The following is a 26,335-nucleotide window of genomic DNA, read 5'->3' as shown; positions in this document are numbered from 1 at the left end:
AGCTAATATTTATGTTATTATATTATTGTTATTCTGTTTATGGGAATGATCATTACACACTTTTTGTAGGACTTTGAGTGAGTGAAGTCACTCAGTCGTGTCCAACTCTTTGTGACCCCATGGACTAGTAGCCTACCAGGCTGCTCCCTCCATGGGATTCTCCAGGCAAGAGTACTAGAGTGGGTTGCCATGGCCTTTAGGGTTCATAAATATCTGTGGAATGAATGGACAAGTAAATGGCCACATGGAGTCCTTTTAACCACCATATGTCAGATCACCTTGGCAAGATATTATTTCCATTTTACAGATGAGGGAAGAGCCTTCAGGCTCAGAGAGGCTGAGTAAATTGTCCAACATTCTGTACCACGAACCTTGATTGAATTGCAGCACTGAGGGTGGGTACAGAATAGACAGTCATAGTCTTTGCTCTGTGTTCCTGACCAGGGATTTGACCTCGTGTTTATTCCTTTGTACCAGCATTGGGTTAGTCACCGTGGACACCCTGGTGAACAAGATGGACAGGGTTTTGTCTTTAAGGAACTTTGAGTTGAGAGATGGATAAGAACAGAAATTTCAGAGATCTTACATCAGAGTTTGAATGAAAAACCTATTTTTTAAAAAAACTTTTTATTATGTAAAATTTCAAATATATACAAGTGCAGAGAGAATCATCTGCTTGTAGCAGTATATACCTGTCACCCAACATTAACAATTGATGTTACCTGGCCAGTCTTTTTACACTACATTCCACTTATAATGAAGATTCATCAAATAGTAGTCATTGTTCTCATTATACTAGTTGTCTCTTGTTGTTGTTGTTGGATCATTTTTCAAGTAAGTTCCCCCTGGATCTCTGTTTTAAAATCCTAAGCCTCTAAATGTTCTCATGTGGGAGGCTCTAAGAACAGGCTAGCACCCCCACCTCCCCCTTCTTTCTTTCTTGGCTGTGCTGCATGGCATGTGGGATCTTCATTCCCCTAGCAGGGATCCAACCCATGCACCCTGCATTGGGAGCATGGAGTCTTAACCACTGGACCACCAGGGAAGTCCCCTGTATTTTTTGTAGGTTGGTCTATCTAGAAGCTTCGTCAGATCCAGTTTTTCCTCAGCAGGACTGCATATATGTTGGTGTGTCAGGAGGTGCTTGTCACCAAAGACAAGATAAATGTTTGATTCTCTTCCTTTTTACTAAGTAGTTTTCAAAATAGCATTCTCCAAAAAAAATTTTTCTATCAATATGTGCTCATGGATTTTAAAAAACGTTTTGTACGTCTTTATTTTTACTTTATTTTTGCATTGGCACCTTACATTTTAATTTTTATTCTTTATTTATGGCTGTGCAGGGGTCCTACGTTGCTGTGCATGGTCTTTCTCTAGCTGTGACAAGCAGAGGCTGCTCTGTAGTTGGGGCGCGCAGGCTTCTCAGTGTCGTGGCTTGTCTTGTAGCGCAGCACGGTCTCTAGGTGCACGGACTTCAGTAGTCGTGGCTCACAGGCTGGGGCTTAGTAGTTGTGGGCATATGGGCCTAATTGCTCCGCAGCATGTGAGATCCTCCCAGACCGGGGATCGAACTGGTGTCCAGTGCGTCGCAAAGTGGGTTCTTACCCACTGGACTACCAGAGGAGCCCTACTCATGAATTTTTAACACATTCAGTGTGCATCTGTTTACGGCATTCATCATCATTTTTGTTGCTCAAATTATTTTAGCTTTTGCCACTGGGAGCTTCTGCAAGTGGCTTCTACTCCTTCCTGTACAACTCTAGTAGTTTTTGCTAGATTCCTTAACTTTCTGGTTTAATAAATTGTTACAGGTAATACATTTCCCATATCAGAACTGGAATCAGTCATTTCTCTAAGGAGTGAGTTAGCTTCTCTCTTTCCTCCCTTTTTTCCCTTCCTTCTCTTCCTTCCTTTCTTGGGAAGTGGTATTTAGAGACTGTAGTCCAGGAGCCAGAAGTGCTTATTGCTATAACGTTGGTTATTGCCTTCTCAGTGGGTGGAGCTAGAAAAAGTTATTTTCTTGAAATAACTTATGAGTCCAGATGAAACTTCCAATTCAAATTTAGGGCTCAGAATTATAAGACTTCCACTACCTGTAATAATATGATTACTGAAAACAGTTTGTTTTCCTAGTTTTTATTTTTTAATCCTTAAGGTAGTTCCTTCAGAGAAATAGAGTCATATTACTGTTCTTTCAATTCATTTGTAATCGTTCTTCTCTATATGGTTATTTTCTAACTGGATATACAGTTAGGTTGTTTCATTTTATATTTGAATTTCAGAAATTTCTTTCTATAAAATTTTATTTGTAATTATATAAAATATTATCTTTGGTTCTAAAGTCAGATATAAAAAAATACATTCAAAGAAGTCTATCTTCTATTCCCATGTTTTCCTCCTTAAAAATTGTAGCTTATCATTGCCTTTCAAAAAGCATAAGCAAATATGTATCTGTAATTTCATAACCCATCCTTTTGTGGATAAATAGTTGCAACATTTTACACCCTTTTTTTTCCCAGCATTGTCTTTTTGTTACATTGGAGATCCACCGGACAATAGTGTCTACAGATAATCTTCATTCATTTTTACTGCATAATACTCCATTGTGGGGATGTACCATAATTTATTCAGCTTATTGATCTGCATTTGGATAGTTTGCAAATGAAAGAAGATACAGTGGATAGCCTTGTGCATGCTTGTTTCTCTATTTTTGTGGATTATTGTTAATATTAACTTTTTTTTTTGGTATTCTATATTTTTTTAAAAAGTGATGGTTGTTATTCATCTTTATTCTTTTTTGGCCACCCCACATGGCTTGCTAGATCTCAGTTCCCTGATCAGGGATTGAACTGGGCCACAGCAGTGAAAGCTCTGAAACCTAAGCACTGACTCCCAGGAAACTCCCTACTCATCTTTAATCTTTATTATCTATCCTGCATGATTTTGGTTAGCATGTTTAAAGTCTGAAAAATACTGTTTTTAATTAAAATTTTAAAATATCAAACCTTTTTGGTAAATGTAAGAAATAATTATAAGAAGTAGATGGTGAGTAATTTTGTAATCTAGACCCATTTTTATATTACACTTTAAAATAACTGGGGCAGTCATTTGCATCAACCACTTTTCCTATAAAATGTGACCGTGTGTGCGTGTGTGCGTGTGTGCTTAGTCTCTCAGTCATGTCTGACTCTTTGCGAGCCCATGGACTGTACCCTGCCAGGCTCCTCTGTCCATGGGGTTTTTCAGGTAAGAATACTAGAGTGGGTTTCTATTTCCTTCTATGGGGGATCTTCCTGACTCAGGGGTTAAACCTGTGTCTCGTGTTTTCTACACTGGCCGGCAGATTCTTACCACTGAGCCACCAGGGAAACTAAAGTGACTATGGACTTTTAAAAAATTATAGCAGCCAGTTGGGTATCTGGTGCATTGGGTATCTGGATTCGTTAAGTTCACTTAGGCAATGCTTAAAGAAACTAAGTCCTTCCTGCCGCTTGTGGCAGCAGGGAGTTTTTCCTGATCCCATTGGTAGGGTTAGGATAAGAACTTAGAAGGAAGGTGCGTAACCTGACCTTTCTGGCCATGGAAAGAAGATTGACTCTAAATGCTCACCTGATGGTTTCACTCCATGACGTGTCAAATTAAGTTCATGTTTTATATATTATTAACAACAAAATGAGGGAGAACTGAGTTGGCTTTCAGGGGAAGTGGGAGAGAAACAAGATGATGTCTGAACTCTCCTATATCCTCTTCAGAGGTCAGGCTGGGGTGATGAATTGTCAGGCACTCAGTCAGGGCATTATCGTTTCATTTAAACTGAAGCTAGATCCCAACAGCTGGTGGCCTGCTCTCTAGATCTCTTATGTACCTGCTTCTTAAATCCAGTAAATTTTTTTTAAAAATGCCCTTTAAAGTTGGGGCCAGGGGAATAAGGCTGGGAACAGAGCGAACAATTGTAGAACTTAGGTCTGTGGAAGCAGAAACTCATTAAAATCTAAGTCCTCTGAAGGTAAAGCTTGATCAAACAGCAAGGCATTATTTCAGTGGTTGTACCTTAGTTTTCTCCCAGAAGGTGATGAATTTGGGATTAGTTCCTTCTTACTGTGTGTCCTACGGTCTTTAGAGTCAGCCAGAGCTCTAAATTGCAGTGCCTTTGAGAATTTAGCTCTGATGGGTACATTTTGTTTGTCTGTATGCCAGGCTTCTGGTTTTCTGTAAAATTCTGAGTGTTCTTTCAGCTATTTCTCCCAGAAGACACTTACAAATTACTTCCGATCTTGACGCATCTTAAAATATACAAAGTCTCTTCTGAAACTCTTTGGTTCTTTCCTCCTTTGCTCTTGAAATAAATTCAGATTGATGGTTTTCTTCTAGGTCATGTGGTGTGATCAGAATGTTGCGAACCCAAGCTTTGATTTTTCTTCCCTGTAGATTCTCCATCTTCTTTTCTTTCTCCCCCACCTTTCTTTTTTTAAAAAACCACATTTACTGTGGTAAAATGAGTGTGCCCTTTTCTGTAAACATCTTGTGTCTCTTGCATATCTCTGCTCATGACTGCGAAGAGGTGGACAATATTTCTAGATTTGGTGAAATGAACTAAAGTTCTGTTAAAATGAGACTGACACTAAATGAATGAACAGGTAGGTTATGATCCTGCCGTTTTGTCCCTGTGATGTGCAAGTGACCTGAAACCTGAATTCACCACCTGTGTATCATGCGTGAGAGTGTGTGTACTAAGTTGCTTCAGTTGTGTCCAACTCTGTGACCCCATGGACTGTAGCCGTCCAGGCTCCTCTGTCCATGGGATTCTCCAGGCAGGAATACTGGAGTGGGTTGCCATTTCCTCCTCCAGGGAATCCTTCTGACCCAGGGATCAGACCTGCTCCTCTTACATCTTCTTCACTGGTTCAGTTCAGATTAGTTGCTCAGTTGTGTCCGACTCTTTGTGACCCCATGGACCGCAGCACACCAGGATTCCCTGTGCCATCACCAGCTCCCGGAGCTTGTTCAAACTCATTTCCATCGAGTCAGTGGTGCCATCCAACCATCTTATCCTCTGTTGCTTCCCTTCTCATCCTGCCTTCAGTCTTTCCCAGGATCAGGGTCTTTTCTAATGAGTCAGTTCTTCGCATCAGGTGGCCAAAGTATTGGAGTTTCAGCTTCAGCATCAGTTCTTCCAATGAACATTCAGGACTGATTTCCTTTAGGATTGATTGGTTTGATCTCCTGGCAGTCCAAGCGATTCTCAAGGGTCTTCTCCAGCACAACAGCTCAAAAGCATGAATCCTGCATTGGTAGGTGGGTTCTTTACCACTAGCACCACCTGGGAAGCCCATTATGAGTTATGGTTTTGTTCAAATGAAACTGTTGGTGAACAAATAGATACACTTCAGCCCTGCTGTTTATGTCTGCTGTATGCATATTATCTAAGAAAATAGTCCGGGTGAGTCTGTGGCCCTGCAAAGACATGTAGTCCTTTTTGTTTTGTTCTGTTCACTGTAGCCCCAGAATCCAGCAAAGTGCCTGGCACACAGTAGGCACAGCATATGTTTTTGTGTTTTGTCAAGTGTGAGCTGTTTTCAGTAGCAAGAGACTTAGGTATTGGCTTTGGACCCTTTGCTTATATTCAGTAGAGAACAGATCTCTGACGCTTAAAAAGTATGGAGGAATGTTCCAGGCTTTGCTTTGATATGTCCCTCTTTATTCTCATGCACTTTTCATTTGGAGTCCCTGTTGGAGGCTTGGCGAATGCACATTTTAGTCCCTGCAACCTCTCTACAGACTTGCTTAAAACGATGTCATTCAAGATCTCAGTAATGAATTTCAGAAAGATTTCAGTTATTAACTTTCTGACTTTAAAAAAAAAATGCACACAGATAAACCCAGCACACCTTCTTCACTGGGGTTCTGTTTTACAAAGCGCTTTAAAGCTTGTTTTCCTCAGTATTTTGGTTTTTCTTCAAAGCCCATCCTCCTTCCATTATACACAAGCATCTCTTCCCTGTCATGGTCTGAAACTGTTCCCCATTTGCATGGGCATTGCAGGCAGTTCGCTGACAGCCACACAGATGTCCTGGATTCTGCCAGCAACTCTGCCAGCCAGCGTGTCTCCGGAAGGAGCTCGTGCCTATCTTCAAACCCACAGTCTGGTTTGATTTCTTTAAAGTGATTACATCCGCTCAGGGGAGCTATAAATTCTCCTTGGAGGTGGTTAGGTTTTTATGGAGACAAGACTTTTAACTGCACCCCAAAGCTGTGCCTCGAATAATGATTCTTGCTGGTGATCTCTAGCGGAAATCTTCCGCTGGGTGACTAAGCAAACCCATGTTGAACAACAGCCCCCAACCAGGGCTCCAACTTCGTGCTTAAAAATGCCCTAGGATGGCAGCCTTGAAGCTGTCATCAGGGTTTTCCATCCAGGCCCGAGCTCCCAGCTGCTGTCTTCTTGCAGGCAGAGCATCACAGTGGCTAAGGGGGTCTATTCCACAAGCTTCATTCTGGAGAAATTCCTTTGTTTCCTTTGAACTCTTTCTCTTTCAGCCTCCCTCCCCTCCTGCTTTTGTTCTGTGCCTCTCCAGTGTCAGGTTTTTCTCTTTAGGAATGTTTTCATTTGCTGGAGCTGCCTGATGTCTTTACAGAGAGTTGAAGAACCTGAGATACTTCCAGGTACTTTCACGTCTCTGGTTAACCTTCCCCTTTGCTTTTGAACACCCTTGGTGCTTTCTACACCTGTGGTTGTCCTCTGTCTTCTCCATCCAGTGGGCCTGTATTGTGGCCTCCATTTCTTCTTAGCCCCTTTCTTCCTTAACTTTGGAATGTGACAGTCCCCAGTATATTGACATAACACTTTTAGAAGACACCAGTGGCTTGCTTGCTTTCTTTTTGGGGGGCTGTGCTTGGTCTTCACTGTGGCACACGGGCTCAGTAGTTGCGGTGCATAGGCTCTCCAGTTGCAACACGCAGGCTTGGTTGCCTTGTAGCACATGGGATCTTAGTTTCCCAGCCAGGGATTGAACCCGTGTCCCCTACATTGGAAGGCAGATTCTTAAACACTGGACCACCAGGGAGGTCCCACCAAAGGTTTTCTTAATTGTGATTTAAAAGCAGTCTTTTCTCTGGCCTTTTTTTCCTGTGAGCCGGTCTTGGAACAGCTGTCCAGCCTCTCTTTCCCACCATCTTCTCATTCCTCTGATGGCAGCATGTGCCTGGTTTATTCCCTCCTCCCATCCCATGTGCCCTTCTTGCTATTCACTGCTCTCTCTTCTCCTGACCAGTTAACTCTGCTGGTTCTCCAAGACATGGCCTGGGCCCTCTGCTCTTCTGGTTTTAAAATTGCTCTTCACTGAGAGCACGTCCATTTTCACCCCAGTCCAATTACACCAAGTGGCTTCCAGGCTCTGGTTTTACCTTTTGATTTGTGCCTTCCACACTTCTTGGCTTTCATGTCTCTTCAGATTCAAGCATCCACAACCAGACCTACTATTTTATTTTTGCCTTCAAACCAACTATCCATTTTTACATCTCCATCTCTGGTGCTTGTCCTGTATATTCTGACCCTGTATGATGGAATCCTCGGAGCATCCCTTAACGCGTCTTTCTCCTCTTTCTCTGATTGTCACGCACCAGGTCCAGTTGATTTTCCTTTCCTAGTTGTCTTTCTGTTTTTAGAGGAAGGAAGGAAGCAAGCCAGCATTTACGGTCTGTTTGGTGCTGTGCTGTGGGCTAAGGAAGTCATCTCATTGTGTCTCCGGATCTTTTGAGGGAGGCAGATCTTGTGTCCCTGGACGCTCTGTGATCAGGGCAACTCCCCAGGACCACTCAGGCGGGCAGCGGCCGAGACAGGAGTCTCACCTAATGCCAGGGCTGTAGGTGCTCACCGCCCCACAGGACACCAGCTGCTCTTTTACCCTTGACCTCTGCCCTTCCATTCACCCTTCATGCTCATCTGCTCCCAGCGTTTCTCCTGTCACTCATCTGCTTGCAAACCTGCAGTGGCTCCTGATGTCCCACCAGAGATACAGCATTTTCATTCTGAAGATGAAGTACCCGGAAGAAAGGGAGAAAGCTGTCCCCAAGGATGTGGCGGGCAAATAGTTGGCTGTGGTTTGAACTTTAAGAACTTCTGACTCCCAGTCCACTGCACTGTGCTGCTCAGCTGTTGAAGATCTCCTGCCCAGTTCCCAAAGCCCTCCAGCTCCCCACCTGACCTCATTCCCCACCGCTGACAGCATGACTTCCAGACTCTGACCAGTTTCCTTCCCCCCAACTCTGAGGTTACTAGCTCTGGCCTGTTAGCCACCTTTGCTCGCATCCCTACCTTGCTGGGATGTCTTGTCTTCTTCCTTGCCCTCCTCTGCCTCTGCCTCACCCCTCACCTACCTCAAGCCTCAGCTCCTCCCAGAAACCACCTTCCCTTCACTTTCATGAATCTCACTCCCAAAGTTCCACATCACCTAATCCATTACACACTGAATGGCAGAGTGTTAATGATGAATTTATCTTGTGCTGTGGGCTGCTATTTCCTGTGTCAGATCCTATTCTCATCTGGGGACTGTGTCTTCTAAATGTGTTTTTCCACTTATTCTTCCCCTTGTTGGAGGAAGGTGATGACTTGACTTACAACATGCTCCTGGAAAGGAACCAGATTCTTAGGTTGGTTTTGTCTATTCATGGTGCTTTGTAAGTGCTTGTCCATCAGTGCGGACCTTCTCTGACCATGAGAGACTCCATCAGCCCTTTCATTTCTCGAGGTTGCCGTGGACTCATTCGGGACTAACCGCTCAGACTCCACCGTGAGGAAGTGGTAAAAGGCCAGGCCGTGTAGCATCTGGAAGTGGGGTCTTTCACCCGCTAGTGGTGCCTGGTAACATTGCAGAGTTTGCAGTAAAGAGGACAGAGTGAGAATTCCAGTGTTCCTCTTTGCAGAGGGCAGACACCAAAGGGAAACAGAAATTCATTCAGACAGGGAAGAAGGCCTGCACACGTGGAGCCTGCCCACATGGTTACCACTGTCTTATTCGTGGCCCCGAATCAGAGAGGCCATCGGCCCAGCAGCCCTTCTCAGCCTTCTCTCTCTCCTTCAAGAGGCCAGCCATGCATAGGTAGCGGGAGAGTTAATAGCAACTTTTACATTTCTGTTTTTCTTTTTTGCAATTTATAAAAACCTTCTTTTATTATTGATGTTTTCGCACACCCTGAAGTCGAGAAAATAGGATGATGAACCTTCTTTTTCCCAACACTCAGCTTAACACTTAGCAATACTTTGTTATTCTTGTTTCCTCCCCTCCTAGTTTGTTTTTAAAAATAAAGTAACTGCTGGGATTTCCCTGGTGGTGCAGTGGTTAAGAATTCACCTTCCAATGCAGGGGACGCAGGTTTGATCCCTGGTCAGGGAACTGAGATGCCACAGCCCACATGCCGCGCGGCGACTAAGCCTACACACTGCAGCTAGAGAAGTCTGCGTGCCACAGCTAGAGAGCTCATGTGCCAGGACTACTGATCCCGCGTGCTCAAGAGCTCATACTCCACAGCTGGAGAAAGCCTGCACGCCTCAGCAAAGACTCGGTGCAGCCAAAAAATAAGAAGAAGAGGAAGGATTAGAATTAAAAAAATAAAGTAACTGTACAACTTGGTCTGTCCCTAATGGTTTATGGCATTATTTTCCCCCTCCTTAGCAGTTAGTCCCGGTTGCTCAGAGCAGTGAGGACAAATGGTTCTCAGGCCATGTCCTGGCGCGTGGGGCTGCCTGGCTCTGCCCATCCACTTGTGTGTCTGTCTTTCTTTGATCCTGTTTTTCCACTTGCATTCATGACATTCTGTTCAAGAGCCAGTTCCAGTGGTCTTTAATCAGAGGGCTTTGGAAGTCTATGAGGGGGTGTTTCGGGGGGTCTCTTTCGATCATCACAGAGACTGAGGATGCTGCTACTGGCTTTTGGGCTGGAGACTGGCTGGGGTCCAGGTGTGGGGAGCATGGATGTTCAACAGCCATACGTGTAAGGGATGGTTCTGCACTGTGAACACCTGTTCTGTCCACACTGGTGGTGCTGCTGGGCACTCCTAATGTATAGTGTGGATCAGGGGATTATCTTTCTCTTCATGGCTTTTATAAAGGCTTAACCATTTGATATAATCCCTTTGTTGATCAGCTTTGGCTCATGTAATCAGGTGACTGTAGCCAGCCTCTGGTCCTTTTGGAGGGTTCATCCTTGGGTGCAAATCTTTGGTTGTATTGCTTGGGAGAATGGGATACTTGCAGCCTGTGCCCAAGCTTTATAGTCTTTTTTGTCGTTGTTGGTTGCACATGGGCTTCTCTCTAGTTTTGTACTATGCTTTTAGCTGCCTGTCCAATGCCTTGTCACTGACATCCTGCCTGGCCCAGTGGATAATGGGGACAGAAAAAGTGACAGTCAGCTGCAGGTCATTCACAGCTTTTGGTGACCTGGGGGCGGCTGAGAGGGAGTTCATGGAAGATCAACTGGGAAGGGGTTGTAACCTCCTGGGGGCAGGGCTTGGTGACAATGCCTGGTCCACCAGCCTGGTGCCTGGGAGAAAGCACCCCTTAGCAGGTGGTAGCTGATAATCTCGGGTGCAGTCGGGGAGCCTCTGCTGGCAGAGCACAGAAACTCACAACTTCCGAGTTCTTTTTATTTTCAGCCTCACTCTAGGGAATGGCAGCCGTCTACTGTGAGAAATGAATTGTGTTCAGGCAAGTGGGCCCCAGGCATAGTTGAGAACAGGCTGATGGGGTCTGAGGAGGGGGCAGGGCTGGAGTGGGAGACACACGGTTACTCAGTTCTAATCCATGACAGCTGCCAGCCGCTGGCAGTCAGCACCTGGCAAAGCCAGGGACACAGGGCCCCTGGGCCTGTCCTTTCTGGAAGACTCCAGGGCCCAAACTGTCTCAGCTTGTGTTCTGTTTAAACCTACCGCATGGAAGAGACAGTTGGTAACTTAATGCAGGATGAGGGAAGCCAGAGGCTGAGCCGAGTAGATGGTCCAGCCAGCACGTGCTGGGTATTGGTGAGGCTTTCCTCAGCCTGGAAGTCTGAATTATTCTAGCAAAGTGTTTTTGGTGTGTGAGGTGATATTCGGCGGCCCTATTACAGTAAGATTAAATTAGTGAATGAAGAAGGTTTTCTCTTTTACCCTTATCTATTTCTTTGGTCATGGCTTAGGAGAAGGTCTGAGTACAGTTTTAATATGCCTCTTACATCTGCCTCTGGGCTTCCCTGGTGGCTTAGTGGTAGAGAATCTACCTGCCAGTGCAGGAGATGCAGGTTTGATCTCTGGGTCAGGAAGATCCCCTGTAGAAAGAAGTGGCTCCAGTATCCTTGCCTGGAAATCCCGTGAACAGAGGAGCCTGGCAGGCTACAGTCCATGGGTTCACAAAAGAGTCAGACACGACTTAGTGACTGTACAGCAGCAACATCTATTTCTTAACACTTGCCAGTATACCTTTCTTTTTTTTTAAATAAAGCCTCAGGCATACCAGGGCTTCCCTGGTAGCTCAGCTGGTAAAGAATCGGCCTGCAATGCAGGAGACTCTGGTTCTGTGCCTGGGTAGGGAAGATCTGCTGGAGAAGGGATAGGCTACCCACTCCAGTATTCTGGCCTGGAGAATTCCATAGACAGTAAAGAGTCGGACACGACTGAGCGACTTTCACTTTCAGGCATGCTATAATATCTAGATAGGAGTTGACAATATTTCATTTTTATTATATTCCTTCTTCTGGTTACCTTCTATATGTAGCAAGTGATAGTGGATTTCTTATGTGCTAGTAATATGCAGTTTTCTTTTGAAATACATCTTCCAAAGGGGAAAAAGTGGAGGTTAGTTTAAGAAAACAACTGATATAATAGGCAGTGTGCCGAGAAGAGACAGCATCTTGAAGATGCTTTCCTTTCTTTGTTTTCATTTATCTTTTTGTTTTTGGCTGTGCTGTGCAGCTTGTGGGATCTTAGTTCTTTGACCAGGGATTGAATCAGCACCCTTGGCAGTGAAAGCTTGGAGTCCTAACTACTGGACTGTCAGGGAATTCCCTTAAATATGCTTTCCAGGTGACTAAAGATTGGGAAATGCTGATCTCATATTTTGCCTCCAGTGGCTTTCCTTTACGTTGAAGGCCAGGTCAACAGTGTCAGCATGGAATGCTGAGTGTGGGGCCTGCAGTTCCTGGCCATCGCCAGTGATGGTCTGTGGTTTGTCTGTCTCCCTTCCACCCCCCAGCCCCTTCCTGTATTTATTTGTCCATCCAGCAGATACATTTGGAGGGCCTGCTTTGTGCTGGATGCTGAGCTGTTTACAGGAAACAGGGGTGGTCCATGCTCTCTAATAGAAAAGACAGGTTGTAAAGGTGTAGCTGTATTCAGTGTGACAGGAGCGCTTACGGAGGGCGGTGCTGCAGATCGTGTGTGGGTATCATGGGACACAGGGAGGTCGTGGTGAGTGGGTCAGGAGAGCTTCCCAGAGGCGGCGGCACTTGGGGTGGGTCCTAATGAATGACCGAAAAGTAACATTCAGAGGTATTCAAGGCAGAGAAAAGGAATTCTAGGCAGAGGCCATGAACAAGAACATGAAGGCCTGAAGAAATACGGTGGGTTCAAGACACTTGGTGTGGCTGCGGTGTAGACAGTGCGCCTTAACTCTTATACCAACTCTGTGGGGTAGGTAATTAGGGTTCACCCTGCTTTATGCTGGAGGACACTGAAGGACAGTCAGGATAGTGACCGGACAGTCAGAAGCTGAGGTTAGAGGCAGGCCTCCATCCACTCAGAGAAGAGAAGGTCTGCTGAGTTGTTCGAAGAAGCATGCGCTTGTCTCGAAGGCAGGGGGAGAAATTGAACGTGATTAAACAGGGAGAGATGGATGAGATTTGCCTTTTCTAGAGCTCGCTCTGGCAGTGTGCCCTCCACAAGTGAAGCGTCACTCGAAGTGTGTTCCATAAGTGAGCACTTGAATGCTTTGCTGTCAAGTTTGTTTTGAATCAAGCCCCTAGTTATTTCCTGGCGTGTAGCTTTTGTTGATGTTGTTTCTCTTCACTTGGTTGATGTTTAAGTGATTGATTCAGTTCATAGGGTTTGAACCTCACCTTACTGTCTAAAAATCAAGATCAAACTTTCTTCCTAACAGCAGTATCAGAGGATATGCCAGCTCCGAGAATGCAGATGGCTCTAATTACTGTATGTGAATTCACTGAGGAATTTTGAGTGACCATTTGATTGTCAGAGTTCTGTGTATGTTGTATTTTATTTCTGTCCAGGTTTCAGCTGGCTAAACATTTTGGTTTTGAGCTGTGTGTCAAGGCTGAATTATTGCATTTTGAAACCTAGAGTCAAATAGCAATTTAAACTCCTGACTTTCATACCTGTCTGTGAAATGCAGATAAATGAAATAGAAATATAATAGGGCCACTGTGTTATGAAATACTGGCTCTGCCTTCCCTTGTATAGAAATCTCTTAAGGGATCATCATTTTGGCATATATAAATATATTTTTAGTATGTAACACTTTTTTTTTTTTCTTTTTAGTCTGCCTTTCACTTTCTTGATTTGCCCATTTGTGATTTCCTATTCAAACGAGGCTTGTCTGAAACCATTGGTTCCTTGAAGAGGCACTTTTGGTGATTCTGAAAATGAAGCCTACATCCTTGAAAATGCTTCATTCAGCCTGGCTGGTCCACCTTCCTGTCTGTTTCTACAGCTGGTCTTCCTCTCCACTTCCTTACGTCGTCCCTTCTTCCCTGGGGCCAGCCCTGCTGTGGCTGCCTGCTTTGTTTAGGCTCTTCTTTCCTTGGTTCCGTTCGCCACGTCCTTTCCCTGCAGAAGTGTCCTTCCTGACCACTCGCTTCAGGAGCCTGAGCGTTCTCCTCCTCCATCTCTATCTGGGGAGACAGAGGGGCTCCCCCTCCCCTCAGAGTGCAGGGGAGCGGGCGTCTGTGCAGACGCAGGCTTGGCTGCCCAGGGCACTGATGTAGGTTTGGGGCACAGGAGGACTGTAAAGCTTTGCTAACAAAGATTGCATGCCCACAGTAAACCACTTTTACTGTCCGCCAGAATCCAGATTAGAGAACTGAGTTTCAGCTTACTTTGAATTCATCAATGGTTAAAGTAGGCAGATTACAAAGTCCTCAAGAACATGGATCACATCTCCTATTTGGGTACTGTATACCAACGGTCACTGGCTTTCATTCTTAATAACTTACTTTTAAAGGTCTCTCTTTTCAGGGTAGGGGCACACTGGGCGACTTGGGGGATCGGATCTTAGCTCCCTGACCAGGGAGTGAACCCAGGCCCTCAGCAATGAGAGCAAGGAGTCCTAACCTGATAGGAAATTCCCAAAGTTTCTCTTCTCATAAATATTTAGTGTAGAAAATTTAGGCAAAAAATGAGCAAAACAAAACATAATCTTACTGCTGAAAATAAAAAAGCCCCATCCTTTTTTGGTGTACAGACTTCTGCCATTTCTTACATACATACGTGCACACAGACATAAGGGTTTATGTAACACACTGTTTGGAAAATTTGACCTTCTTTTTAGGTAACACTCTGATCATCTTTCCAAGGCATTAGATATTCTCCTAGGCTGTCTCTTAAATGTCTGTAGAACATCCTTTGTTTGAATGAATGAAAGTGTTTATTTCGGCAGCTCTTTCAGTGTCTCTGCCCCTCTTGATGTAGCATTAAGGTGAGCATTCTTATAGCTGTCGCCCACGACTCTTAAACATTTCCTGGGATAAATCCCTTAAAGCAGAACTGCTCAGTCAGGCTTTTTTGGGGAAGCTTTTGATTCATAATAATGTTTACTTTTGTTTCTCTCCAGACACTACAACAACAGGAGTGTAAACTTCTCTATAGCCGGAAAGAGGGTCAGAGGCAAGAAAATAAAAACAAAAATAGATATAAGAACATCCTGCCCTGTAAGTACCAGTCTCCGTAATAGTCACTCTTGGAGGTTTTGATCCCCAGTGTCTCTGTCACTTCTCTGGGGAGGTGGGGCATGTGCTTTTTCAGCAGATCCAAGGCCTTAGCTTCTTTTAATTGTGAGTAGTTTCCAAAGTAGTCAGCTGTGGTGGAGACGGATGGCCTCGTTCATCACGTCCCTGTGATGCTGCTTCTTACAGAGTGAAATTGCCACTAGGAGGCTTAGAGTGTGGTTGTTTCCTTCTGTTAATTTAGACTGCCCAGGAGAGATCATGTCAAGGCTTGCTCTCTCCCAGGGTCTCACCGTCAGCCTCAGGGGTCCCAGGATTGTGCCCTTGCTCTGCAGTCCCTGGCTCTTGGGTCTGCGTGGGAAAACCGGTACTGGAACCCCCAGAGTCACTACTCTTAGCTCCAGGCTGTAATGCAGGGTCTCCAGAGTGGGCCAGGAAGAAACATTTAGAACTTCTCTTGATTTATATTCTTTATCCAAAAAAAAAAAAAAAGGAAGAGAAAGAAAAAAAATTAAATCTGATAGCAGCTTGATAGCAGAGTGTGTATAATGTATTTAATAAGCTTTGTTTGTATCTATACTTGGATTGGATTGGCCAGAAAGTTTGTTTGGGTTTCCCACATTGTGAGCATACAGAAGAACCCGAATGAACTTTTTGACCCATCCAATATGTATACATTTCAATGTCCAAAAACTTTATTATTAGAGTTTATTGGGGAACATGATCAGATTGGAGAGCCTTGCTCTAATGTCTCATCGGGTCAGAGCTACTTTGTTATATATTGTAAACCCATCCCGTGTGTGTGTGTGTGTGGAGCATAGTCTTCCTCTTTCTGTGTTCATATAGGCACATACATGGTGTATATGAATATCACATCCATATAGATGTGTGTAAGTGAGGATGGGAGACAGTGGAAGCTCTTCTAATATCGAGGAGAGATAAAGAGGAATTTGCAGGGAATCATTCTGAGCCACAGCATGGTCCTAATGACCTTGGGGAAGCATTATCCTCTCTACATCTTAAGTTTTCATTTCTGCTCAGGAGGTCTGAATGGTGCTCATTAGTAAGATGTGGGCATATAGGGAAAGATGACGGGAACAGTGGTATGCAGTACTAAAAAGAATATTACTGTCCTTTCCTTCCATAAAAATCCCAAGCAGATGTTTCTTCTGATTAGCATCATTTTCTTTAAAGATGGGCAATCTGAAACAAAAGAACAGTGTTAAGACTTAGGACTTTATTACTAATTCCCAGTGTAAAATGTGTTGCTTGGAAGCACACTCAGATTTTTATATCAGTAATGTACTTTTATACAGAATTTGGTCAGTAGATACTATTGTCAGAATCTTGTTGTCTGGAGACTGTATTTAATTCTACTTCACTTTTTAAAAATCCTTTTTATTACAGAAAGTTTAAAGTATATTTGAAAGTAGACAGTATACACAACCCACACATGCCTAGCACCCAGCTCTACCAATTGTCAGCTCGTCTCCAATCTTGATTCATTTCTATTCTTTTTTAAAAATATTTATTTTTATTTATTTTGGCGTGACGGGTCTTAGTTGCAGCACATGGGATCTTTAGTTGCTGCATACAACCTCTTAGATGTGGCACGTGGGATCTAGCTCCCTGACCAGGGATTGAACCTGGCCCCCCTTGCATTGGGAGCATGGAGTCTTAGCCACTGGACCACCAGGGAGGTCCCAATTTATCTGTATTCTGGTACACATCTCTTCTTTCCCTGAATTGTTGTGAAGCAAATCTCAGACATACGTCATTTACCTATACTTTTCCTTTAAAAAAAAAAAAACAAGAAAGCAAAAAACCTTTTGTTTTGAAATAATTTTAGACTCACAAGAAGTTGCAAAAATACATAGAGGGTTCCCGTGTACCGTTGTTTTCTCCAGCTTCTCCAGATGATAATGTCAACAATACACTATTAAAACCAGGGAATTAACATTGCTACCTTATACTCCTTAAGGAAAGCATTTGGGGGCATCATATTCAGATTATGATGTTCACGTTGGATTTAGTTCTTAATGCCATTTATCATGAAATGAATAAAACCGGGACTCCCTGAGGATGAGCTGATTTGACTTGACTTGTCCTGAAGGGGTCTGAGTACCACTGTGACCGTGGTCTCTTCTTCTTCCAGTCGATCACACCAGGGTCGTCCTCCACGATGGTGATCCCAATGAGCCCGTTTCGGATTACATCAACGCAAACATTATCATGGTAAACTGCTTTCATGGTGTTTTCTGATTGTATATTGCTAGCCAGTGTTTGTATTTTAAATCCTTCCACATGGCCTGAAAGCAATTTTCGAACATTTGAAGTTGTTTTCTTCCTCAATCTCTAGCCTGAATTTGAAACCAAATGCAACAACTCAAAGCCCAAAAAGAGTTACATTGCCACACAAGGCTGCCTGCAGAACACGGTGAATGACTTCTGGAGGATGGTGTTCCAAGAGAACTCCCGAGTGATTGTCATGACAACAAAAGAAGTGGAGAGAGGAAAGGTATACTGCGTACTATAGTCTCTTGAAGTATTGGACGTGTCAGGTTGATCACATTCAGTTCAGTTCAGTTCAGTCGCTCAGTCGTGTCCCAACTCTTTGCGACCCCATGAATCGCAGCACGCCAGGCCTCCCTGTCCATCACCAACTCCCGGAGTTCACTCAGACTCATGTCCATCGAGTCAGTGATGCCAACCAGCCATCTCATCCTCTGTCGTCCCCTTCTCCTCCTGCCCCCAGTCCCCCCCAGCATCAGAGTCTTTTCCAGTGAGTCAACTCTTCGCGTGAGGTGGCCAAAGTACTGGAGCTTCAGCTTCAGCATCATTCCCTCCAAAGAAATCCCAGGGCTGTTCTCCTTCAGAATGGACTGGTTGGATCTCCTTGCAGTCCAAGGGACTCTCAAGAGTCTTCTCCAACACCACAGTTCAAACGCATCAATTCTTCGGCGCTCAGCTTTCTTCACAGTCCAACTCTTACATCCATACATGACCACTGGAAAAACCATAGCCTTGACTAGACGGACCTTAGTCGGCAAAGTAATGTCTCTGCTTTTGAGTATACTATCTAGGTTGGTCATAACTTTTCTTCCAAGGAGTAAGCATCTTTTAATTTCATGGCTGCAGTCACCATCTGCAGTGATTTTGGAGCCCAAAAAATGAAGTCTGACACTTTCCCCATCTATTTCCCATGAAATGATGGGGCCAGATGCCATGATCTTCGTTTTCTGAATGTTGAGCTTTAAGCCAACTTTTTCACTCTACACTTTCACTTTCATCAAGAAGCTTTTTAGTTCCTCTTCACTTTCTGCCATAAGGGTGGTGTCATCTGCACATCTGAGTTTATTGGTATTTCTCCCAGCAATCTTGATTCCAGCTTGTGCTTCTTCCAGCCCAGCGTTTCTTATGATGTACTCTGCATAGAAGTTAAATAAGCAGGGTGACAATATACGGCCTTGACGTACTCCTTTTCCTGTTTGGAACCAGTCTGTTGTTCCATGTCCAGTTCTAACTGTTGCTTCCTGACCTGCATATAGGTTTCTCAAGAGGCAGGTTAGGTGGTCTAGTATTCCCATCTCTTTCAGAATTTTCCATAGTTTATTGTGATAAACACACAGTCAAAGGCTTTGGCATAGTCAGTCAAGCAGAAATAGATGTTTTTCTGGAACTCTCTTGGTTTTTTGATGATCCAGCAGATGTTGGCAATTTGATCTCTGGTTCCTCTGCGTTTTCTAAAACCAGCTTGAACATCTGGAAGCTCACAGTTTACATATTGCTGAAGCCTGGCTTGGAGAATTTTGAACATTACTTTACTAGCATGTCAGATGAGTGCAATTGTGCAGTAGTTTGAGCATTCTTTGGCATTGGCTTTCTTTGGGATTGGAATGAAAACTGACCTTTTCCAGTCCTGTGGCCACTGCTGAGTTTTCCAAATTTGCTGGCATATTGAGTGCAGCACTTTCATAGCATCATCTTTCAGGATTTGAAGTAGCGCCACTGAAATTCCATCACCTCCACTAGCTTTGTTCGTAGTGATGCTTTCTAAGGCCCACTTGACTTCACATTCCAGGATGTCTGGCTCTAGGTGAGTGATCACACCATCGTGATTATCTGGGTTGTGAAGATCTTTTTTGTACAGTTCTTCCATGTATTCTTGCCACCTCTTCTTAATATCTTCTGCTTCTGTTAGGTCCATACCATTTCTGTCCTTTATCGAGCCCATCTTTGCATGAAATGTTCCCTTGGTATCTCTGATTTTCTTGAAGAGATCTCTGGTCCTTCCCATTCTGTTGTTTTCCTCTATTTCTTTGCATTGATCACTGAGGAAGGCTTTCTTATCTCTTCTTGCTGTTCTTTGGAACTCTGCATTCAAATGGGTATATCTTTCCTTTTCTCCTTTGCTTTTCACTTCTCTTCTTTTCACAGCTATTTGTAAGGCCTCCCCAGACAGCCATTTTGTTTTTTTTGCATTTCTTTTCCATGGGGATGGTCTTGATCCTTGTCTCCTGTACAATGTCATGAACCTCTGTCCATAGTTCATCAGGCACTCTATCTATGAGATCTAGGCCCTTAAATCTATTTCTCACTTCCACTGTATAATCATAGGGGATTTGATTTAGGTCATACCTGAATGGTCTAGCGGTTTTCCCTACTTTCTTCAATTTAAGTCTGAATTTGCCAGTAAGGAGTTCATGATCTGAGGCACAGTCAGCTCCCAGTCTTGTTTTTGTTGACTGTATAGAGCTTCTCCATCTTTGGCTGCAAAGAATATAATCAATCCAATTTCAGTGTTGACCATCCGGTGATGTCCATGTGTAGAGTCTTCTCTTGTGTTGTTGGAAGAGGGTGTTTGTTATGACCAGTGCATTTTCTTGGCAAAACTCTATTAGTCTTTGCCCTGCTTCATTCCATATTCCAAGGCCAAATTTGCCTGTTACTCCAGGTGTTTCTTGACTTCCTACTTTTGCATTCCAGTCCCCTATAATGAAAAGGACATCTTTTTTGAGTGTTAGTTCTAGAAGGTCTTGTAGGTCTTCATAGAACCGTTCAACTTCAGTTTCTTCAGCATACTGGTTGGGGCATAAACTTGGATTACTGTGATATTGAATGGTTTGTCTTGGAAATGAACAGAGATCATTCTGTCATTTCTGAGATTGCATCCAAGTACTGCATTTCAGACTCTTGTTGACCGTGATGGCTACTCCATTTCTTCTAAGGGATTCCTGCCCGCAGTAGTAGATATAATGGTCATCTGAGTTAAATTCACCCATTCCAGTCCATTTTAGTTCGTTGATTCCTCGAATGTCGACGTTCACTCTTGCCATCTTTTGTTTGACCACTTCCAATTAGCCTTGATTCATGGACCTGACATTCCAGGTTCCTATGCAGTATTGCTCTTCACAGCATCGGACCTTGCTTCTATCATGTTATGTTATGTTCTGTCATGTCATGATCATGTTAAGAACTGAATAGGCATGCTAAGCTTGTTCTAACTGACCCTCTGGAAAAAGGGGAGTGGAGGAAACCTGGTGTAGTTTTCTGCACTGCATGGTCTAGTGTCATATCCCTAGTTTCCTGGGCAGGGACCAAAACCTGGCTCTCTCAGTGAAAGCGTGGAGTCTAGCCACTAGACCACCAAGGAGTTCCCTTATAAGGTTTTCGTTGTTGTACTGCTAGTTGTTAACATGTCTGAATACCTTTGGGGCCAGGTCTGGTCATGGTGAAACAAAGGCTTCCTCCAGCAGCTGCCCGCAGTAGCATTAGATGGCAGCTGCCCACAGTAGCATTAGATGTTCTTGAATTAATGGACAAGTTAAAACATTTTTATAATTTCTGCTTCAGGGGAGGATCGTCTGCTCTGAGTGTAGAAAGGAAAACTGAACCCTGCCGGTTGCCTGGTTGCAGTTATAGGAGGCCGCCTGTTCTCATTCTCTGGTGCGGTTGGAGGAGGCCGACTTGGGGGCTGGGAAGAGAGGGTTCTCGGGTTACTTCAGAGGGATCAGGATTGGCCCCTGTCAGAAGAGCTGCCAGAAGCTCCTAGAACAGACAGACGTTGGGACCAGTCACCCTGCCCCGCTCCTTACCTCCTTCTCCTGGCCTGCGCCTGTGTTCCCATTCTCCCTCTTCACTGTGCAGCTGGAGCGGAGGGCGTGATGTGCTCTCGGTCTCCGCACAGGTCTTTCCAATAACTTGTGTTTGCCTTGGTATCCGCCCCCTGCCGCCAGTGCATAGAAGAAAAACCAGACTCTGGATTCCTGGGCTTTTAATTTAAAAGCTAAAGTATCGGTGCTCACGTTAGAATTTTTTTGCCAAGGTTTACATCAGAGTTTGGGAAACTGGGAGGAGGGCGCAGTCATTCGCAGACGCGTAGAGTCGGCTACAGTGTTAGGAGTTGTGATTTGTGTTCTCTTGGGTGACCAGCAGCCCTCAGAATTGATTGACCAGTGAGAGCATTGCATACATTTAATAGTCAAAGTGTTCATTTGGGGATAATAAAAATTGTATCAAATCTGTCAAAGAGGTATTTGGATCTACAAAATACTGGAGGGAAAGCCAAATTCAGAATAATAAATAAAAGGCCACATAAAGCATGTCAAGAAAAACAGTAGTGCTATCCATTAATTCTTCTGTTGATCTTTTCTCCTACCATATTTTGTTTCCTTTCGATTAATCATTGACTGGGGGGGTGGTGTCTGCAGCTGTTTTCTGATTTCTTGTTTTTTAACAGTGAATTGCTGTATCTTCCTAATGTACCAGGTAGATTTCTCTTGCTGGTAGTTGTGTCTTGGGGGCTGTGGAAAGTGAGTGGTGTGGGTGACTGCTCCTGGGGAAAAAAGCAAGACACAAAAACATTCTCTGCCCAGGACGTATCACTAGATCTCTGCAGACTCATGTCTCATTGAACAAAGTATCTTTCTCTTTGGCAGCAAGACTGATTCCCCTAGTGCCATATTTTCCAACCCGAAGCCAGCAGCTATTGCAGGCTTGGCGTTCCCAGGCGCCCGGTTAAGCAAGGGTGACGTGTGCAGCAGGTATCAAGTGGATCTGGATATAGAAAAAGCAGCTGGTTCAAAACTCCATCAGCTGCCTTTCTGTGCTGGAGTTGTTCACACTTGGGTTAGATAAGGCACGGAGGCCTCCTACACGGGCGCGGAAATGAACCAGACAGTCTGGCTCATTGGGTAGCCCATCCACCTCCAGAGCCCCTGCCTGTCTTCCCTGCAGAGTGACTGGCAGATCTCTGGAATTCAGCGCTCAGCAGTTACTAGTCAGCACCCTGCACACCCCGTAGTCCCCTGCTCTCTGCCCTTTAGTTCTTTTTTAAAAAGATAAGTTCAAGTCCTTTCTTAAAAATATATTTATTTATTTGGCTCTGCTGGGTCTTGGTTGTGGTATGCAGGATCTTTGGTTGAGGCATGCAAACGGTCAGTTGTGGCACGTGGGATCCAGTTCCCTGACCAGGGATTGAACCCGGGTCCCCTGCATTGGGAGCACAGAGTCTTAGCCACTGGATCTTCAGGGAAATCCCTCCTTGGTTCTTTAGAGACAAATAAACAAGCACCGACTCTCCTCAGACCTGTGACTCAGATGAACCACTCTGCTACACTGGCTTTCTCTTCCCACTTCTCCCTGGTTCTCCCTGCATCTGCTTCTTTAGTTTGAACTCTTCTTTCCTTTTCTTTGAAAATCCAACAGACACCAGGCAGGCCCTTTTCCATGTTAGTAGTCAACACTTGAATGTTGCTCTTCTGCTGGTTGAGTCTTTCATGTCAGAGTTCACAGAGATTAACTCTCTTCTTGGACCCCTTCCAGAGTAAATGTGTCAAATACTGGCCTGACGAGTATGCACTAAAAGAATATGGAGTCATGCGCGTTAGGAACGTCAAGGAAAGTGCCGCTCACGACTATACCTTAAGAGAACTTAAACTCTCGAAGGTTGGACAAGTAAGTATACTGTCGTACTTTAGACAGTCTGGTAACTGCACAGGGGGTGTGCTAATCCAGGGTCGTGCGGTCACTCCTGTCTGCATACCTTCAGGCATTTGTTCACTCACTGAATAACATCCAGTTGTGGGCACCCTCTGTGTGCCAGGTACCACCGAGGTACTTGTTTTGTTGTCATTGTGTTAGTCACTCAGTCGTGTCTGACTCTTTGTGACTGTAGCCCACCAGGCTCCTCTGCCCTTGGAATTCACCAAGCAAGAATACTGGGGTGGGTTGCCATTCCCTTCTCCAGGACATCTTCCTGACCCAGGGATCGAACCCAGGTCTCCTGCGTTGCAGGTAGATTCTTTACTGTCTGAGCCACTTGGGAAGCCGCAAGGTACTGGACTGGTACATGGCAAACCAGATCTGCATGGTCCCTTTCCCCACAGAGCCTAGGGAGGTGGGAGGCTAAGGAGTAAATAACCAACCAAGCTTTCCAGTTGTGCTGGGGCTGTGAACGCCACAGTGTAGTGTGTTAGAGAATGAAATGGAGTAAGCAGGGAGGACCTCTTTCGGGGGGTGCCAGGCAAGCTGAGACCTGAAGGTGGAGCAGCATCTGAGGCTCGGAAGAGGAGAGTTCCAAGCAAAAGGAGCAGCAAGTGCAAAGGCCCTGAGGCCTATTTTAGTGCTCATGTTCCATGTGTCAGCTTCTAATTGTATGTAGTTCAGGTTTGTCCCTGGGATGACTATTTTTTTTTTTTTTAACTTTTTATGTTATATTGAAGTATAGACGATCAGCAATGTTGTGATAGTTTCAGGTGGACAGCAAAGGGAGTCACCAATATGTGTACATCTGGGGTGACTAACTTTGCATCCAGCGTGATTTGGATTCATCATGATTTCATGGTGAGACAGGCTTACTTATTCAGGGGCCTCTTGGGACACAGAGGTGAACAAAACAGCCTTTGTCCTCAAGGAATTGCAGTCATGTAGCCATGAGAAGCCATGGTACAAGTCCCTATGCCATCGAGCAGACACCCGCTGTCACACCTACCTAAGGTGCTGGGGTTCCTCAGCAGCGGGTGGAGAGAGGGTTGGGGGAGTGCAGATCCGTGATGGAGAGAGTGCACGAAGACATAGCTGGGCAGCCGGGGCGGGAGGAGGCAGGCGGAGGGCGGAGGAGGGACTGTCCTCTGGTGAGTTTCATGAGGTGGTCTGGGGACCTGGGTGAGCCGGGAGCCTCAGCGGCTGTGGTCCAGGGTGAGATGTCGGAACTTCTGATGTGCCGTTCTGTTGCTGGCAGGGAGAGGGTGGAGGTTCAGTCGATTGCGAGACTGTGTGGGCAAGCTGGAAGAATGTCTCTGTCAAGCAGAAATTAGAGATTCAGAGGACATCAGACAAAGATTTCAGATAGATTTTTCTTCAGCTGTAGTGGTAAACTACCCGTCTTCTCGTTATCAGGTGTTTCTCAGTAGCAGGTGGATTTTTCTTCAGGTTTTTTTTTTTTTTTTTTGATAAACCATCCATCTTCTTAGCAGAGATTTGGGAGTACCAGGTACAGGGAATGTTGGTGTTTGTGTTTGTGTTTTGCACTTGTGGGTGCAGGTGCTGACACAAGGCCGATCATTTCTCCAGGATTACTGGTCATGGGTTATCTGCTTTTTGTATAGCATGCTCCATTTTTTTTAAAGTGCTATCAGATGATCTCATTTAAGCCTCCTAATCGCCTGGGAAGGAGGAGTGGGACCAAGACCTCAGTGGCCATTTATATAGGAGGAGGAACAAGGATGCTCAGGGCAGCTGGGTCTCTCTCATTCCCTGTCCTTTCTGTGACCCTGGGAACCCCCTGAGTTTTAGCTCACTGGTAACCTCCAGAAAAAATCCTTTTTCATGACTCAGCAAACTAAATGCACAGAATTCCCGAAAAGATCTTGACTGTGGTTCAGATTCCTTGGATGTTCTGAAGGTCACAGGTGGTGGATACTGGTCTGGTTATTCTCTCTCTTTCCTTTTTTCAAAATCCCCTTTAAAAATGTTACTTAGCTTATGTAGTCTCCAGATAATGTAGGAAGAAGACACAGTGACAAATAGTGACCTAATTGGGTGAACCCAGAACACGACGCCTTTTTAGTTTTTTGTAGTCTCGGTACCCTTGTTGACCTTAAAAGACAGATGAGCAGATGTCTGGAGGGAATTCCCCTTTCTCAGGTGGTGGGAAGAGAGCCCCCGAGTCCCAGAGGGCTCCGCTGTCTCCCACGTGCAGCTGTGCTCGGAGGAGGGGGAACAGGGACCTCATCTGCCGCTGGCTGACGGGGCAGGCACGACTGCTGGCTGTCGTTTCCTCAAGATCAAACTGCTGTAAGAGACATCTTGTTTCTTTGGACAGAGGCAACGGGTTCCAGCCTCCAGGATTGCTCAGCCAGACCCAGGAGGAGGAGAGATCTGGGGAACTTGTCGGGGGGACCTGTGAACGGAGCGTCGGGAGGCGGTGCTGGCCTGGTCCACCTGGCTCACGGAGGATCTGGGAAAGATAGGACCCAGACGATGTCTCAACCCCTTGATTTATTTAATTCTTTTCTGGTTTTTCTTGGCTTTACTCCAGGGGAATACGGAGAGAACGGTCTGGCAATACCACTTTCGGACCTGGCCAGACCATGGCGTGCCCAGTGACCCGGGGGGCGTGCTGGACTTTCTGGAGGAGGTTCACCACAAGCAGGAGAGCATTGTGGATGCGGGGCCCGTGGTGGTTCACTGCAGGTGACTGGCCCCTCCACCTCTAGGATGTCACCTGTCCCATCATCTCTCGATGCCCAGGGTGCTTGTTTGTACTTGCCCAGCCCAAGCCACAGCTCTTTAACTGTGGGAAAAATTTAATGCCTGTTTGTGGCATTAAGGGATACTTTGACCCCAAAGTATATTTCTTCTAGATCCTGTGGGACCACCAGGTACTGGGGTGGTGGGGCAGGGGGTGGTGAACACAGTCCTTATTCTTAAGGCACCCTTAGTCTGGTAATGTTTGATTGGTTTTCTCTGTTCATGCAGTTATTTTAGGATTCATCTCTTTGATTGTGATCCTGTTCTTGTTTTCCATGGAAATATGGTGTATTTTTTTCCCCCTGACAACATACCTGTTTGTTTCAGAATATTTGGACCGCTCCCCGTTCAGGCTTCTAGAAGCCAGGCCCATGGCCTCCGCACCAGAGTTTGTAGGTGCCAGTTAGCAAGTTTAGGCTTCATGATTATACTGGGGAAAGTTGGGTTTCCTAAATCTTTCATATGTTGGGCAAGTAGATGCGTGTGAAACATTATTTATTCAGTTCTATAAAAGCTCCCTTTTATTGAGCCCTTGCTCCATACCAGCATCTGCATCAATTGTTTTTCACCCATTACTGATATTTGATACTCACAATAGCCCATTTCACAGATGATGAAACAGAGGGTCAGAGAGGTTAAGGGATTTGCCTGAGGCA

The 26,335-nt window shown here is 45.0% G+C and overlaps 1 protein-coding gene across 1 annotated transcript in view; it reads left to right on the top strand.

Annotated features, from left to right (window-relative positions):
- Positions 1 to 26,335, top strand: part of PTPN11 (protein tyrosine phosphatase non-receptor type 11) — a 67,501-nt gene that overhangs the window by 29,214 nt on the left and 11,952 nt on the right. The window contains exons 7-11 of the mRNA XM_068990120.1: positions 14,816 to 14,912; positions 17,083 to 17,162; positions 17,287 to 17,445; positions 22,752 to 22,883; positions 25,468 to 25,622. Coding sequence (XP_068846221.1) covers positions 14,816 to 14,912; positions 17,083 to 17,162; positions 17,287 to 17,445; positions 22,752 to 22,883; positions 25,468 to 25,622 — 623 coding nt within the window. The remainder of the gene's footprint in view (positions 1 to 14,815; positions 14,913 to 17,082; positions 17,163 to 17,286; positions 17,446 to 22,751; positions 22,884 to 25,467; positions 25,623 to 26,335) is intronic.

The sequence above is a fragment of the Capricornis sumatraensis genome, chromosome 17 (genome assembly GCF_032405125.1).
Source record: "Capricornis sumatraensis isolate serow.1 chromosome 17, serow.2, whole genome shotgun sequence".
In the NCBI taxonomy this organism is placed as follows: domain Eukaryota; kingdom Metazoa; phylum Chordata; class Mammalia; order Artiodactyla; family Bovidae; genus Capricornis; species Capricornis sumatraensis.
Note: the sequence above shows the minus strand (reverse complement) of the source record. Positions and strands in the feature narration are given on the sequence as shown.